General features: G+C 37.7%; 1 protein-coding gene across 4 annotated transcripts in view; it reads right to left on the bottom strand.

Annotated features, from left to right (window-relative positions):
• Positions 1-16,935, bottom strand: part of pi4kb (phosphatidylinositol 4-kinase, catalytic, beta) — a 36,443-nt gene continuing 19,508 nt past the window's right edge. The window contains exons 3-12 of one of the 4 annotated variants that reach the window (XM_087286009.1): positions 15,277-15,321; positions 12,504-12,731; positions 10,628-10,855; positions 10,431-10,540; positions 8,283-8,387; positions 8,072-8,195; positions 5,709-5,974; positions 5,480-5,612; positions 2,737-2,857; positions 1-1,832 (exon numbers count right to left, since the gene is read on the bottom strand). In XM_087286009.1, the coding sequence (XP_087142135.1) occupies positions 1,651-1,832; positions 2,737-2,857; positions 5,480-5,612; positions 5,709-5,974; positions 8,072-8,195; positions 8,283-8,387; positions 10,431-10,540; positions 10,628-10,855; positions 12,504-12,731; positions 15,277-15,321 (1,542 nt within the window). In that variant the 3' untranslated portion in view covers positions 1-1,650. 4 annotated transcript variants of the gene reach the window in all.

Below are 16,935 nucleotides of genomic sequence, written 5' to 3'. Positions count from 1 at the left end.
GAACGGGAACATTTAATTTATTATACAAAGGAACATTCACAAGGAAGGTTATTCACATGATCTTAAGAGCTGGTCCATTTTACAAGTTTCAAAAGGAAAGTTTGACTCTGAAACCATAGAAGTATAAAACAGTAAAGAGAAAAGTTAAGCTGTTGGAAACATACAAGTCATCTAAATTGCCCTCGCACGGGCAAACAAATGAAAGGAAATCATAGCTTCTGCTGAAAGAAGCTAAATTAAAACTATTAAGAGAAGCACTGAGATCACAGGGAAATAAGACGAGGCTCATCACACACCTCAACTTCTATCAAATTAACGAAAATAATAATAATAAAATAATAATAATAAAAAAGAAGAAGTTATTTTTTTATACCTGTACATGTGTAGGAAATAAAAACAAGACTTAATGTGTAGATTTTGTTTGTCATAGCCCTTTCCGTTTCTCCTGTGCAGCAGATTCTAAACAACTTCTCTCTGTTTAGTTAGTAAAAAAACAAAAACTCCAGTGGCTCACAGTCACAATTAAACATGGCTGCCCACCTCAGATTGAGGTCAGCTGTAAAGATGCACATTACAGTTCAGGTTAGCTGTACAATCTGCGCTGAACAAAACAACAAAGTGAAATGAAATCCACAGAAGACAAGTTGAGAGTGTAAGTATATGACATATCTGTGTAAAAGGGGCAATAAATAGTGTGTGCATATCTCTCAGTCCAACGCATTTCAGTCCAGACCTTTGGAAACTCAAAACAGTTTCTTTATACATTTATTTTGACCTAGAAAACAGACCGAGATCTTTTTATTAGGTCCTAATTATCTTCTGTATCAGCCGAAGATTAAAACTCTCATGTGATCGGTGCCGTCAATGGTCTGTCTTTGGTGTTTTGACGATTAACACATCCATACTGGATTAAAAAAACGCTTCATTGACCCCATAACAGCATAAAAGTGCTCATCACAGGGGTGAACGAGAGCACTTTGAGTGAGCATTTCATGACTTGACAGTCTCATAATTGTACAGCACTAGGCTGAATATCTCAAATGGTTCACGTAATACTGACTTCACAAAGCTGAACAACGCAGCAGCGTTTACCACCCGATTCCCTCGGTACATAATGCAATTTACAGGCTTTGATTCAGCATCCCCTGTTTCCTGTCTCAATGTTGAATTTTTGAATGTTATTCATCCAAAGTGTACACATAGCATTAGTGGTATGCCAACAAAAAAGAAAGCAGATGATGATGATGATGATGATATTATGGGGTGTTGAAGTCGGTCAGTACACAGGTGAGAGTAAAACCAGAAGTCACAAAGCAGCTTAGTGTTTAAATGAGGCACTGGACAGCTGGATAAAACTCATCTCTGGGCATCCAGAGTACTGCAAGACAACATGACAAAAACCAAAAAGAGAAGGGTTTAAACGAAAAGAAAGGCTGATGAAAAAGACGACAAACAGTAACTTCACAGCTCTCTTCAGTCAGGATAAAAAAACTAACAAAAATAATCCATCATTAGAGATCTAATCAGTCTGACAGGTGTAGAAACGGGTGCTTAAGGGAGTGGTATTTAAAGTGGTGCAGCCTTTTTTTTTCTCTCTCTCTCTCTCTCTCTCTCTCTCTCTCTTCCAGTTTTAAACTCTCCAGTCCTCTCTCACATGATACCGTTGGTCAGATACTGGAAGCCGTCGTACAGTTTGGTAGTGATGGAGCGCATGGAGCCGTCCACCATCTGCTCCACCAGCACCTGCAGCTGCTCCTCCGTCAGGTTCATGTGGAATCGCTCCTTCAGGTTGCGGATAGTGCTGGAGCCATGGAAGCAGGGGAGCTGTGAACCTGCAGGACACACGGACTGTTAAGGTCTTTTATATGCGTTTTTTTTTTCGTATACAAATTCGAAACATTTGTGACGTAAACAAACCTTGCACACTGAGTCCAATGTGTATTAATTATTCCATAACGAGAAAACATCAGAAAAAAAGTCAGTTTAAGCAGTGATGCTTTGTTCTCCTCTCTTCTCCAAAATAGAAAAAGAATAGAGGAATATGTGACATATTGTGATCATTTAATAGGCTACATAGAGAGGAAGGAGAGTTCAGCTCATTCTCAAAGAGCTGCACCATGATTATGCTGGAGTTTATTTCAGGAAATCAGTGTAGTTTTGATCCAATGCTTGTGATACTACACACATTCACGTATGTAAACAAAGCCTGAACAGAGACTGGGAGTACCTATAGACATTATAATAGACGGTGGCCCTGCTGACATGTCGAAGCAATGGACCGAAAGCGGACAGTGCTTTCTATTATAATGTCTATGGGCAGTACTTCAAATTTATGGAGATGCACGCACGCACGCACAAAACCTCTGCAGGGCAGTGTTGTGCAGTCACTGAATCCAGCATATAGGGGTGCTCAACTGTCTACCACATTCTGTCTTGATTTTGTGTACTGTGTTTGTAATCTGTTAGCTCAAACGACGGCATTCTGTATTTAGCTTTTCACTTGTACGGTGGCTTTGAACTGTCAAAACAACTCTTAAAACGTTTTGTCAAATGCGAAAAAAAATTATGATAGACGAAGGTTTCAGAGACAACGTGAGGTCGATTTGTTTTTTTTTTTACTCTGCCAAAATTAGAGACGAAAATTTCAGATTCAGTGTGCAATAACCTTTATGGAAGCTCATCATCAGATGTTGAAAAGGAAGTTTAATGAAAGGAAAAGGTTCAAATGAACGGTACCTTGCTGCATGATTTCTACAATCTGGATGACCTTCTCCATGTGCTTGCGTGCAGCGATGAGGCCTTGGAGCATTAGCATCTTGTAATAGTTGAACATGTCTCCATCCAGACCTCCCATTACCTGAAACAGGAGATGAAGATATTTCAATTATGATAATACAGCTGAATTTTGCTTTTAACAAACAAAATAGTAAACTGAACTGGCATGAACTGAAGTTAAAGAAAGGGGTAGACTCAAACCTGGACTCGAGCTTGAATAGCATAGATAAAAAAATGCAAAGATCCTAATTTGTGCTGTGCTGCATCTTTGCTCATACACTGATAATTCTTTATGAATTTGCAGATGATCATTCGAAATGGTCAATATTACTAGAATAAAACAAAATGAACTCTTTCACCATTGATGAAATTTTCCATCTACAATGGTATCCTGCTACTGATAGAACTTAACGGGATAGTTCTTGTTTCAAAACATTAGTAGTTGAAAAAAGAAGATGTGTTAAAAAAATGCTGGAAGCCTTTATGCACTGCAGGGCTCAACAATATCGGCTGCCTGATGGCCTTGGGTCAGCATGAAAGATGCTTGGCACAGTTGACAGAATTGTTACTGGTCCGATCAGGCCAGTGCTGCCTTGTCACTAAAGTTTCATTTGCCTGTGTTTGTGCTGTTTGTGCTTTTAAATGCTACCTTCTCTGTGATGTCTAATTCACCATATTACTTTTCGGATTTAATATTGTGAGCACGTTACTTTTTTTGGTGTGGCCAGGGAAAATTTCGGCAGGGCAAATAATCGGGCCGATCGGGCCAGGTGAAAAATCCTTAGCGTTGAACCCTGCACAGTATTTGTTTTTCATACTATGACATAATTACAGGTTTTTATTGGTATCTGAGTATCTTCTTTTATGTTAAACAAAATAAAGAAACTCAAAGGTTTGAAATCACTGAGGGAGAGTAAATAGTGAGTATTTTTTTCATTTTTGGGTGAACTATCCCTTACACAAGCTTTTACTGCTATACAGTAGGGGGTGCTATTACACAAAAAAAGACCATTTTAAAAATGCCAAAATACCTATTTTAGTTTGCAAATGCTGGTGTTCGTTATAGAATAGACAGACTGAAATGTAGACTTTTGAAAAGGGAGGCACAGCTATCCACAGTCACTCTCTGGCAAGTCTTCTACATAACATTACATAACATTCCCTGATTCATCAGGCCACTCTAATATGACCATTACACAACCAGTAGGAGGTAAGTACAAATACCATCAAAATATGTTCGAGTAAATGGTCAGATATTATGCATTTAGAGTAAATAGTGTGGATGGAGACCATTTTTCTGGAACTCAGTAAAATGCCAATATGGCCAAGGAGCACGTTTAGTTTTAAAACTAAAACACACTAGTGTAAATGCAGTACAATGACAGTACAATGACTGTAAAAAATATGGACGACGCGACAGCCCTTTTTCCCATTGAAAGCCTTGAGGGCAAAACGCCTGCTTGACGGGCACAAACTGTCGCAAAAGACTGCTGAAATTGGAGCCAGACATGCGCAGAAGGATTGTCTGATGGAGCCAGAGGAGGAGCCGCGAAAATGAGCAGAGTCGAGCTTCCAATCAAACGCTTTGTGTAAAATCAACCACGCCCCCCGAACTTCTCAGCATGCGTTTGCTGTCATATCAACACAAATGGATGTAATAACGTTAACAAATATGAGGGTTTTATATATTCAATCGCGCCAGCTCCAGGCCGCAGCGCATAACTTACTCGCGGCGTCGCGGGCTGATTCCGGCTCGCATGCGGCAGCGCCTGCTCGCTCGGCCGCCGCATCTGGCTCGATTGACTCGGGCTGGAATTGGGTAGTGAGTCCAGGCATCCGGAGTAAGTCCAGCAGAGGTAACATTAGTCAGTCTGAGCTCTAAGAGATAAGTCTCCGGCAGGCGAGAATCTAGCCGGAACTGTGTTTTGCTATCTGGGTGGCTAGGCGTGTATCAGCAAACTAATAAAGCCCGAAAAAAGCCCTGAACTTAGCGAATAAACAGTGTTCCACCAGGATCATGTATGTCAGAAACTATAGTTTACTGCTGAACTCATTTTGTCATGGTAAAATAACACAGAAATCGAATAATAACATTTCAGTCTACTTCAGTCTCCTGCCGAAGCTCAGACGCCGCGCTTTGAGAAACTGTCAATCACAGCTGTCAATCACAATGACATGCCCAGCATTAAATTACTGCTAAAAACAAACTGTTTACAAAAATGAAGATCTGCACCTATTTCAGCACAATAACCAGTGCCTTAATCAACCAGAACTATCTTTCGGGACATTTTATTGCAAGTGTAATATTTTTTTTTATTTGGGCTCAAGTCTCCTTCATTAACACGGAGGAGGCGGGCTTTATGACTTGTACTGCAGCCAGCCCCCAGGGGGCGATCTAACGGCCGAAACCTTCACTCAAACGTAGGCTTGCGGCACACTTGGTAAAGACTCAGTTAAGCTAACAAAAATCAATGAATATTTAACTAGATATAAATCAACACTGCTTTGCATAAGACAAATTATGATTCCACAAAGAGATAAAACAGTGGAAGAAGCTGAGATGGACTTGACTTGAGTCTAAATCTGATCTAGTTCCAAAAGTTTCAATTTTTTTTTTATTTGATAGTTTCATATTTTTTATGAACAGCACTTTTTCGACAATTAGGACACAATGAACGGATAACATAAACATAGCTGTGCTTACATCAACAAATTCACTGGTTAGTTTAAAGGCTGATGTCTCGAAGCCTAGGTTTCGTGGAGAGCTGGAAAGGATGAAGCCAAAATCGATGTGAATGATGTGGCCTTCAGAGTCCAGCAAGATATTTCCGTTGTGCCTGAAAACCAGAGAAAAACAATGCTGTTTATAACAGCTTATCCAAATCATTCAGTTCCTGTTCAAGCATGATTTTACTGGCCGTGGTTTCTCTCACCGGTCTTTGACCTGCAGCAGATAGCAGATGAGACAATATCCTGCGCAGCTCTGAACAAAGTTGCGCTGAGCTGTAAGGAATTCTTCTGTGTTGAAGTTGCCGTGTTCTTGCCGGAAGTAATCGAGCAGTAAAAGCTGACTCTGTTTCTTTACCTGGTGAATGGACACAGCATTGACCACTGGTTCAATCATGCCACTGTCTGAAGAGATGACCAAGATCTTGTAGGGTTTGATCCATAAGGGAACCCGCTCCTGCTCCCAGATAATCTGGAAAACAAAGAAATGTTTAGATCATCCAGTAGATCTACAATGTCTGAGCACAAAAACTTGTAAAAATACTGACCATTAAAAAGTTTGGAATGAATTCTGCAGGAAAGTGGTCAACATTTTATTCAACAATGAAGCATTAACTTGATTAAATGTAATAGTGGCTACATCCGAAACTGCCTACTACTCAGTAGGTATTGCATTTAAATTTAAATGAATGGAACTCGGACGTACAACATCCACCATTTTGTCACATCATGTGACCTACCCACATCAGTTGCGTCGCTTTACTCCCATTCATGAATTCTCTCGCGGTGCATCATGGGATAGCATGGCATCTATCTGATGCACACTTCAGAATCTTGTCGGAAGTTAGGGTTGGGCAATGTCTAATGTGAAACATCGCGATGGACGATGACATCGTCATCATAGGTGGCGGTGAATTAATTATTTATGAATAATTAATTAATGATTTGTAGCCTACCATTTCAACTACCTGAACCACATGGTCTTTGTTTTACCCAAAAGTCATAAATTAAGATAAGTTACACACAAATTACCACCTGTCCATCACTTTTTCCACAGGACTCTGGCATGAATAGACAGAGTGATCTGTGTCATTATAATGTCGTCGACAAATTTGGTTGGTAAAAAAGGTGCACAACCAACAGTTTCTGAGGTTTTCGCTAAAATTACAAAGTACAAGCATGAAAGCGAACGAAGATTAGTTAAATCTCAGGTTTAATAACTATTGCGAGACGCCATCCAGCAGTACATCATTGAATAACTGTCCAACAAGCACTGAACTCTAGGGTTTTGTGATTAAAGCATCCCATACTGACTGCGTGGAGCTCTGATGTGCGCATGCCAGAGTGTGTATAAGTGTGTGGCCACGTGATGCGTGTTTTCAGCGGTAAAGTGTGGATGGAGAGCTGTTTAGATATGCTAGGTAAAAGACAGTGTGGACGTGGTTTGTTTTCATTCTAAAATGCCATTTTAAACTAAGACATATTAGTGTAAACAGGGCCTGAGTGTGTATTTTTGCAAGCAGGTTGCTGCTGTGATGGGGGCCGGGTGAAGGATTGCGATGCGGGCACTTGGAGTTGGACGATGACATCGTCTATTGACCCAATCCTACCGGACGTAGTAGGTCAACCGGGTACTTCTCGCTCACTGTATATCTAATTCTATGAATTCGGTCATACTACTCGGCTTGCATACTGTTTTTAGCGTACTATATAGTATGAAAGTATGCAATTTCAGATACAGCCAGTATGTTTTTTAAAATCTAAAAATAAATGTATCAATAATTTCCACAAAACAAATAAAATTATTAAATCAGCAACTCAACTGCTGCACAACTTAAGTTTTTTGTTTTATTTAATTTTTTCTGATGGATCATATAATCAATGAAAAAAATTTCAGCACTTCCACAACAGAAATACAATACATTTTAGAATGGAAATGATTAAATTGTAAAAACAATTTCTGTTTTTATTAAATATGTTCGGCATTTGTGAGCATAAAACATCAATAAAACATCTGAGTGAACCAAAACTTCTGAAGCATAAATGTTTTAAACTCATTATATAAATGAATCTTAGATTAAATCTTAACAATTGGACTCTGGTAAAACTAAACTGATAAAACTGCAAACTTTACTAATGGTTATAACCACTTTTGTTTAAAGAATAAAATAAAAATCTAAAATTCTGTCAAATATGTATTATTAAAAAATTATTAATTAATTGAAATGCCTTAAAGCAAGGGTGTTAAAGTCAGTTCCTGGAGGGCCGCAGCCTTGCACAGTTTAGTTCCAGCCCTGCTCCAACACGCTTACCTGTAGGTTTCAAACAAGCCTGAATGACTGAATTAGTTGGATCAGGTGTGTTTAATAAGGGTTGGAACTAAACTGTGTTGAGCTGTGGAACTGACTTTGACGCCTGTGGTTTAAAGCATGAACAAGTAGATTTTATTTCAACACAATTTAAAAAAGGGAAAGTAAGCGAGCACAATAAAACACTAGCAGTGATATATACATTTTGTATATTTTAAAATCCAATCCCAAATTGTAAGACAAAATTTAAGGAGTGCAACCTGCAGTTGTTTCAGCACTTGATAGGCGAGAAGCTCCTGTCTTAGGTCATCGCCACATTTCACAATTACAGAAAGTAGACGCCAGTTGGGCAGGTGGCCATAGGGGGAGCCCTCCCTGATCCGCCTATTCAAAAGCACAGGACAAATGAAATCAAACACAACTAATGAACCAATAAACAACCGATCCTTTCAGAGAAAGACATGCACATACCTCACTTTCTCCTGCCATGGCTCCTTTAAGGCTACAGCTGAAGGATCCTCTGGGTCCTTCCTAAATGTGGTCGGCGTGTGGGCGAGTTGCTCAGACAGGCGTCGTCTAAAATACAAAAACATTAGTTATAAAAGTATTGTCTTTCTTATTGTTCACCGTTATGATTAAGATTCATTCACACAAAGCACAAGAATAAATTAAACAATAAATTAAAATGCTAAAATGCTAAATTAAACAATAAATATATTTGTGTCCACACTGAATGATAAAAACCTGTTTATTTTTAGTCTATGCTTTTTATTCGGCATTACCCCCTTGTAACCAGCAGATGTCTTCAGTGCGCATCTAACCAGTGAATCTGTATTTAAAAATTGATTCATCTAATTAAACACATGTAGCACTCGTGGTCAGTGAAGTGAAATAAAAACATCGAGCTATTTTCCCTAGCATTTTCAAAGGAGTCAACAAAAAGATCCTGAAACTAGCATCTACAATTACTGAAACTAAAATTAGCCTGGCTTGCAAAACTTCAATGTCTTTTTTTCATTCTTAAGCATGGTACAACCGACTGTTTTCTAGATAGTCATTATCTTTAAATGATCTTTGAAAAAAAGGCTTAACGTCCAGCTGAGCTTCTCCACAATGTTGTCTGGATCTTTAAATTGTGGAAGCCCTTTATATTTCTATGAATTCTGACTGACTGTCAGTGTTTTATCATTTATTAGTGGAGAAAAAAAAATTCTGAAAGTGATCCACAATGATATCATTTCTCTGCATCTTTATCGTTATAGTTGTAGTCTGCTGTTGTTTTACATTCAGAATGTTTCTATATCATCATCATAACCTTAAAGGGTTAAACAAATGACGCACAGCACTACTATGGTTACAGAAAAGTTTGCGCTATTATAATTCACTTACCCTTTAATACATTTTGGTGCGATTATTACCCGCTATATTAAAAAAAAATAAATGTTTTGAATGAGAATCTGTAATTTAGCTGTGGTTGGGTGAATTTTGGTGTGGCGCCCCGCCATGGAAGAATGAATGTAGCGGAAACCATGCATCATCATCATCATAATCATCATCATCTTTCATGCTTGCTGTGAACGGGGTTTTATAGCATCTCCACTCTAAGGCCACTTTTACACTAAAACGTTTTAGTTTTAAAACACCATTTTAGAATGAAAACGATCCACGTCCACACTGACTTTCACCTGGTGTTTCTGAAAAGATCTCAGTCCACACTTTACTGCTGAAAACACACATCACATGACCGCATACACACATTGGCTTGCGATGCAGCGTATGTGGAGGTCTGAGCTCCAGGCAGTCAGCGGGTGCGTCCCAAGTGAGATCTACTGCTGGATCTCATTTCATTATACAGTAGTTGTTAAACATGATATTTAATTCATCTTGTCTCTATCTAATGACGCTTTGATTTTTTTAATCTATTACTCGTTCTCAGGTAATGTGTTTTGGCTGAGCTCAAAGATAAGTTTATATAATAATTTATGTAACTTCGTACACTGATTCTGCTTGTTTGACTGATTGCTTGCCTTTATTTGCTATATTGTATAAACTTATTGTACATTACACTTTTATAATGGTCGTTATTGATTTTAAAAATTTATATTCTGCAAAAGAGACAGGTTATGTTTTGTATTTTTCATTGAAAGTGAAAGAAGGCATTTATGTTATAGGCTTTGTTTTGTTATAAATATGTAAACAGTGAAGACGACGGTCATATAAATATGTAGCTACACAACATATCATGTTTTCATATTATTGTTAAGATAGTTAAACAATGTAGCCAGGGTGATGTGAATGACGTAATAAAGTACACTGTTCCCTTTGAAGGTTTACCCGACGTGTCCTTGTGAGTTTATTTTCCATGTCAAAATTGCAAAGTCTGAAATTACAAGGAATGGGTGCAAGACTGAACTTTGTGCACTTAATATTGAGAAAAAGCCCAAATCGGATAGGTGAATGTCTGCAGCCACACATTTGTTTTCAGATATCTCCGTTTTCAAAATCAGATGTCAAAATGCTTCATTATCGGGGCTTGAAAACTCCAGGGTAGTGTGGAAAGAGGTGTAACTCTAAAGTTATGCATTCTAAAACTAAAACGCACACAGGGCCTCAGCATACCTGATATCTCCAGCTGCAATAAAAATAGGTTCCTTGCTCTCCTGGCTGGTGATGCTGTCCACTGAAAACTGGGAGATGTTGTCACAACTGTTGGTGTGGATTTCTGGAAGCTTGAGGAGGAAAAAGAAAAAAAAGGTCAGCTATCTAACATCATGAAATCTGTTGAAGTTGTGCTGATATTCGCTGTAAGCGAGTACCTCCACCTGTAACTCTCCAATGTCATCAACGGACCAAGCCTCGTCATCGTTGTCGTAATTGGGAACCGTGGAGAAGCTGCTGGCTCGCTGGTCGGGTGTGATGCCACAGTCCGGGAGATTCTCTACAGATCGTGTGCTGCGAATCTGTGTTTCAGGGATCCTCACAGGCACGCTCGACGTCTCAAAGTTTTCACATTCCAGAACTTCTACATAGATTAAGTAAGGTGCCTGGCGGAGCAGAGTTTAACACACTTTAGCTGTGATATCGGTAATCATACACACGACATTGAACATGCACACATAGACATCACCTACATGCTATATAACTGCAGGTTAACTATGTTTATATACAATAACTTTAACTAGTAACAAATAGCTTTTAAGAGTTAAAGTTATTAGTAACAAATAATGTTATGCTAACTAATAACATTACCTTTTTCAAATTTAATTTGCACCTTTAACAATTGAAACAATAATTAATGTGATAAAAGCCATACAAATGAACTTGAATTGAATATGCATGTAAAGCAGGGGTCACCAAATTTGTTCCTGGAGGGCCAGTGTCCTTCAGATTTTAGCTCCAACCCTAATCAAACACACCTGAACAAGCTAATCAAGGTCTTACTAGTTGTACTCGAAACATCCAGGCAGGCAAGTTGGAGCTAAACCCTAGAGGGACACCGGCCCTCCTGGACCGAGATTGGTGACCCCTGATCTAAAGTATCAGAAGTGACAACTGCATGTAAATATGGACGTGAATGCCTTACATTAGTGTATGGTTTTGCAGTGTATGGGTAAAACCAATTGAATCTGCTGTAAATGTCACCATGCTAGGCATAGCAAAAATTCTGGCATCTCACATTTGGTATCAATGGTATTGATTGAATAACATTTTATTAGTCAAAGAAAGGCATCTTCTCTCTAAAAGTATGTCCACCTATTTTTGCTGTTGCCTGGCTCTTGGTTTGTGTTGGCTCATTAATCAGACAGGTCCAGGTTGCAATATTTTGGCAAGTGTCTTATTTTCGGAATAAATCAATAGGATTCAGGTTTATTATAGGCTTGTCAATTGTTCTACTTTTTTTAACTAGACCTGGCAACAACAAGACATACCATTCTCCCTGTGATTTGGACAGTTGACATATAGAAGAGAAGTACAATTCTCATATGCATTTAAAATGTTAATGACAACTACATGTTCAGCTTGTATAAGCACACATTTCATAGTTTGCATAAAAGCAGTTGACCTACATACATTTTTAATAGTAGACTGGGCCTTCATTTCATCTATAACTAACAAGCATTTTCAGTGATCCAAATAGTCAAGATGCAATTTAATTTACAATTTACAAACGGCATTAAAATCCAGAAGTTTCGGAGACTTATTCCAATGTGTTGATGTACTTATAACTGAAAAAGAATACTGTTGGAGTTGCTTAAGCTTTCCCTTGTAGCAAACTAACTGTAAGGGGGTTACAGTTACAGTACATGGTTAAGCATTTTGTGACTGAAGCCATGAAACTAATGTCAACAGTGAAAGACTAACACTCCAAACGCAAAAGCTAATGGTCAAAAAGACCATTAAAGATTACCAACACTTTTTTAGTGGAATAACTTGCATGGATTAAGTAATCTTTTGTGAAACATTTAAATTTACACTTAAGCATTTCGACTGAACACATTTGTGAAAGTATCAAAATGCTCACAAATATTAAAATTCACACCCATCATCTTAATACCAGGTAAAATGATGGTATAAACTGCAGTAGCCACAAATATGTGAACTGGGTTTAAATTAAACTGCTATGTCTAGGATGTGGCCTTCCAAAACCAAAGACTATAATTTTTATATACTTTTCTGCAAGCACAGCCTCACCTTATCTTTTGAATTGAGCACGACGGCCTGCGTATGGGGCACGCGCACCACATGGTGGTCAAAGGCAGCAGTGGGCAGCCAGACCCGGGCAGGCAGCTTGTGGTTTAGTAGTGACAGCTCTGAGATGAGCCTCTGAGTCTTCTGCTCTTTAGTGGGCAGAGTGGCCAACCTCTTTCCAATCCCCATCAGAGACTTAATGAACTCCCTCTGAGGGGTCAGACGCACAGGCTGAGAGAGAAATGAAGTTGAGAGAGGAAATGAAAGATGAAGGGAAAAGAGAGAAACAACATTTTAACACAATGCAAAAAGATCTGGACATTTGCAGACTTGGCATTAAAAAAAAGTTGCACAATACGTTGATACAAAATAAATAAATAAAAGTGAGTACCATTAAATTAATGGTACGATACTAATATCATTAAAAGTGCCATTTTTCCCTAAGCTAAAACTCCCATCTCAACTACATGGCAAATTATGTATGTATTTAAATTATTGTTGGTATTGTGTATGTAAACAAATATATAAACAGCATCATTTTGAATTGATACTTGTGTATCAGAAATAGTATCGTACCAAAGTCTCTTTTTGGAAAGAACTAATAAAATAAAATCAGTTACTGGATTTCTATGAATGTATGAGTTATTGCACAAGACCAATTTATTATTCAGCACAGGAATATGTGGAGCAGTGCTCAAATCTGCTTAAAAACAATCTGCATGCATGATCGGCACAGCATTCTAAACTCAAAGTGAAGCATGGACATAAAACAAATCAGAAATGGTGAGAGAGAGAGAGAGCGTTTTAGCAACAGCTGACCACAAGGGAGAGCAAGTGAGTCATGAATGGATAGCATCACCTGAAATGAGGAAAAAGTATTAAACACAAATAAATGAGGTCATCCAAGGACAGGAAAATGTGGAGAAAGACCCATCAAACTCCTCCACATGTGCGACCTGTGGCTCATAGATGTTAAAGGACACATGGATATCTGCAATCCATGTCGAAAGATTTGCAGAAACAAATGCCATCGTGAAATGATTTTAAGAACCAATAATGACACGATCCTTTGCAAATATGCAAAAGAACACCCAAAACACCAGTAGGAAAAACTCCTTCCACCAAATTAAAATACTTCACAGAGAATTCGCCTTTGCCATGTTTAAAATAAATAAATAAATAAATCAATAAGAAACCAAAGGTCTTCCAGATGATCACGGAACCCAAAATAAATGTCACTGCCGCATATTTAAATGATATTAAAGTCAAAAACCTACACAGAGATTGATTAAAAAAAAGAAAAAAGAAACCGAGAAGAAAACGTCACATCCAATTAACTGAATAAAGCTACAGCTAGAACAACCACACAAAGAACAAGTATTTGCAAGCATGCTACCAGTTCACGCATGAACACATTGCTCATATCACAATTCAAAATGGAGTCTTATTACTTATTTTGAAACGTAAAGGCTAGGGCTTGGCGATATTGCAAAAACGCAATCTTGATAATTATTTTCCATATTGAATGATATATATATATTCAATGCAAGTTGTTAATGCTTCTAGTTTTAAAAGAGTATCCAAACAATGACTAAAGCCACAAAGATTAGATGCTTCATTAAAAAACATTTATAGTATCGTTTATTAACAAAAAGTTTACACATTACTCAGATTTTCTGTAATATACTCACAATATAAAATATAATATTCTGAAGAACCCAGCCCTAATAACGGCCTACATCCACCAGAAAACTTATTATATTATATTAATAAAATAATGTCTGCACTAAACTTAAAGGAATATCTCAGGCAAAGATTCTCACTATATTCACAACTTAAAGTGGTTTTAAACCTTTATGGGTTTCTTTCTTCTGTTAAACACAATTAATATGGCTTTTTTTTTTAAAAAAAGCTGAGAGCCTGTAACCACTGACTTTCGTAGTAGATATGTCTATATGCAGGTTTCCATCAAACAAATGCTATGGAAGTCATTGGTTACAACTTTTCAAAAGATCTTTTCTTTTTAAAAGAAGTGTTACAGTCTGTGGGAGATTTTTGGATTTTTGTAGCTTTCTCCCTCTCCTTGTCTGTCATTCGCCCCATCAACTTTTGTTCCGCTTTTTTTTTTTCCCTGCCTTCACAGGTATCTGAATACAGAGATACCTTTTAGATGGATTGTTGGTTGGACCGACTGAGTAGCTTAACATGGACAAGGGAAAATTAAGACCCGTTTAAAATGATTTAAGACCTACAACACCATATTTCAGTGAGTTTAAGACTTTAAGGCCTAGAATTTTGTTTTTGAAATTGGAGATATTTAAAGACTTTTTAAGACCCCTCGGACACCCTGAAAGACGTATAAAAGTCTAACCGGTTTGAAACAAGGATGAGTACATGATGAGTGATTTTCATTTTTGGCCAAACTATCCCTTTAAGATGGCTCCCAAACATTATAATAATAAAATCTGTTTAAAAACAAAAAGTTTGCAAAGACCAACTTTTTTCCCCACCCAAAATGCTGTTAAAATTAACTACTCAAATTCTGCTAACAGCAAAATAAAAGTTATTTAGTTTCTCCAATATTATAAATGAAAATAAATTTAGTGATTTTTCACGTAAATTCACAGTTTTCCATCTTCGTGACACTGAATAGCATGATGGCAAACCTTGAAGGCACACATTTGAAGGAATCTGTGGAGTCAACCCCGCCTGCAAACAGACACAGCCATCATCCCACAACGCACAGAGCAGCGTTTTTAGACGGTGAGAGACTTACTGTACCAGCCTCTAGCTCGAGACTGTCGGAGCTGGAGCTCAGATCCTGGGAAAATGAGGAGGAGGGAGTGCAAGAGCAGGGGAGGGTGGAAGGGGTCAGAACAAGACAAAAAACACAGCTCAAGGTTACACTCGTCCCATCTGTTTGAGCAGTAGGGCCTGGCCGGCCTGAAAATTTTTCTGTGTCATGTTTATCTCTAGCTGTGGATGGTGACTGGACCAATCTCTGAGAGCCGCTCTGATCAAACCCATGTAAAGCATCACGACTGATGTTGAGGACAAGCTGAGGAGGGATTACAGAAGACACACACGCACGCACGCACACACACACACACACACACATACACGCGCATACACACACACACACCCTACAAGGCCACAGCTCATAGCTGGATTTGTTTTATCATCTACACATTAACATAAATCAGGCATGATTTAAAGGACCGATCATAAAGCCTTATCAAAAGAGTGAATAAAACATTTATAGCATTAGCAATAGTCAAGAATTGCCCAGTGAACACTCCCCATGATCCTCGATTATATGAATTGCTTAACAAAAGAACTTGTTGATCGGTAGATATTTAATGCTTAATGTACTGCAATGAAAAGCAGGAATTACATGCATTGGGTTTTCACAGTAGGTGTGTCAATGCCAACAAAATAACTGTCACTAGTCATAGCTGGTTAGAACATGCTATGCCTGGTTAAAATAGAGCTACAAATGAAAACTTTCAGTAATATTAAGTAGGGCTGCACAATATATTGTTTCAGCATCCTTCGCATAGTATGATAACCATTTTCAAGGTATACCACAGTTCGAAAAGTCGAGGTTTAAAAAAAAAAATTGTGCTATACTGTTCCTAAAGTATGAGTAAGATTTTTTATAGTTTTTTTAGGACAACAGTATCTCTAGCAGAAAAATATCCAAAGACTCAGTTTTAAATTGTAAAGAAATCTGTGTTTGAAACTAATAAAGACAGCAGAAGTCAATGATTCATTTGATTTATTTAACCTGACATGCTTACTGCACCAAAATAATTTTAATGTTTCCCAAATTAAAATCTAATGTGTTCAAAAGAGGAAAAAAGTTTTAGTTTTTTACCCAAACATTTAAAAAGAACATATTTTAGAGCAGTAATCACAATACCATGATACTCTGAATCAGCGATATTTATATCCAAGGTTATCATACCGTCAGAATCTGGATTAGAATTTGATATTTTCATGCGTTTTTGAGGCCTGTGACCATATGAGGAATTGAAAAGCATTTAGGCCCAAAAAGCTCTACCGTTTGTAACTTAAATAATAATTGTATGCACATCACTCATAAAATAAAGACTATGCAGTTTTATTTTAAATTTGATTATTTAATTACTGTGTAGGAATGCTGTTAGACACCTCGGAAAACAATAAACTACAGTTTATTTGATGTGTTTATTTTTCTTTGATGTATATACAGTTGAAGTCAGAATTATTAACCCTCTGAATTATTAGCCCTCCTGTTAAATTTTTCCCCCCATTTTCTGTTTAACAAAGCAGATTTTTTCAACACATTTCTAAACATAATCGTTTTAATAACTCATTTCTAATAACTGATTTATTTAATCTTTGCCTTGATAACAGTAAATAATATTTGACTAGATATTTTTCAAGACACTTC

This window comes from Danio rerio, chromosome 16 (assembly GCF_052040795.2).
Source record: "Danio rerio strain M-AB ecotype USA chromosome 16, GRCz13ab, whole genome shotgun sequence".
Taxonomy (NCBI): domain Eukaryota; kingdom Metazoa; phylum Chordata; class Actinopteri; order Cypriniformes; family Danionidae; genus Danio; species Danio rerio.
This window is presented reverse-complemented; position numbering and strand designations above follow the sequence as displayed.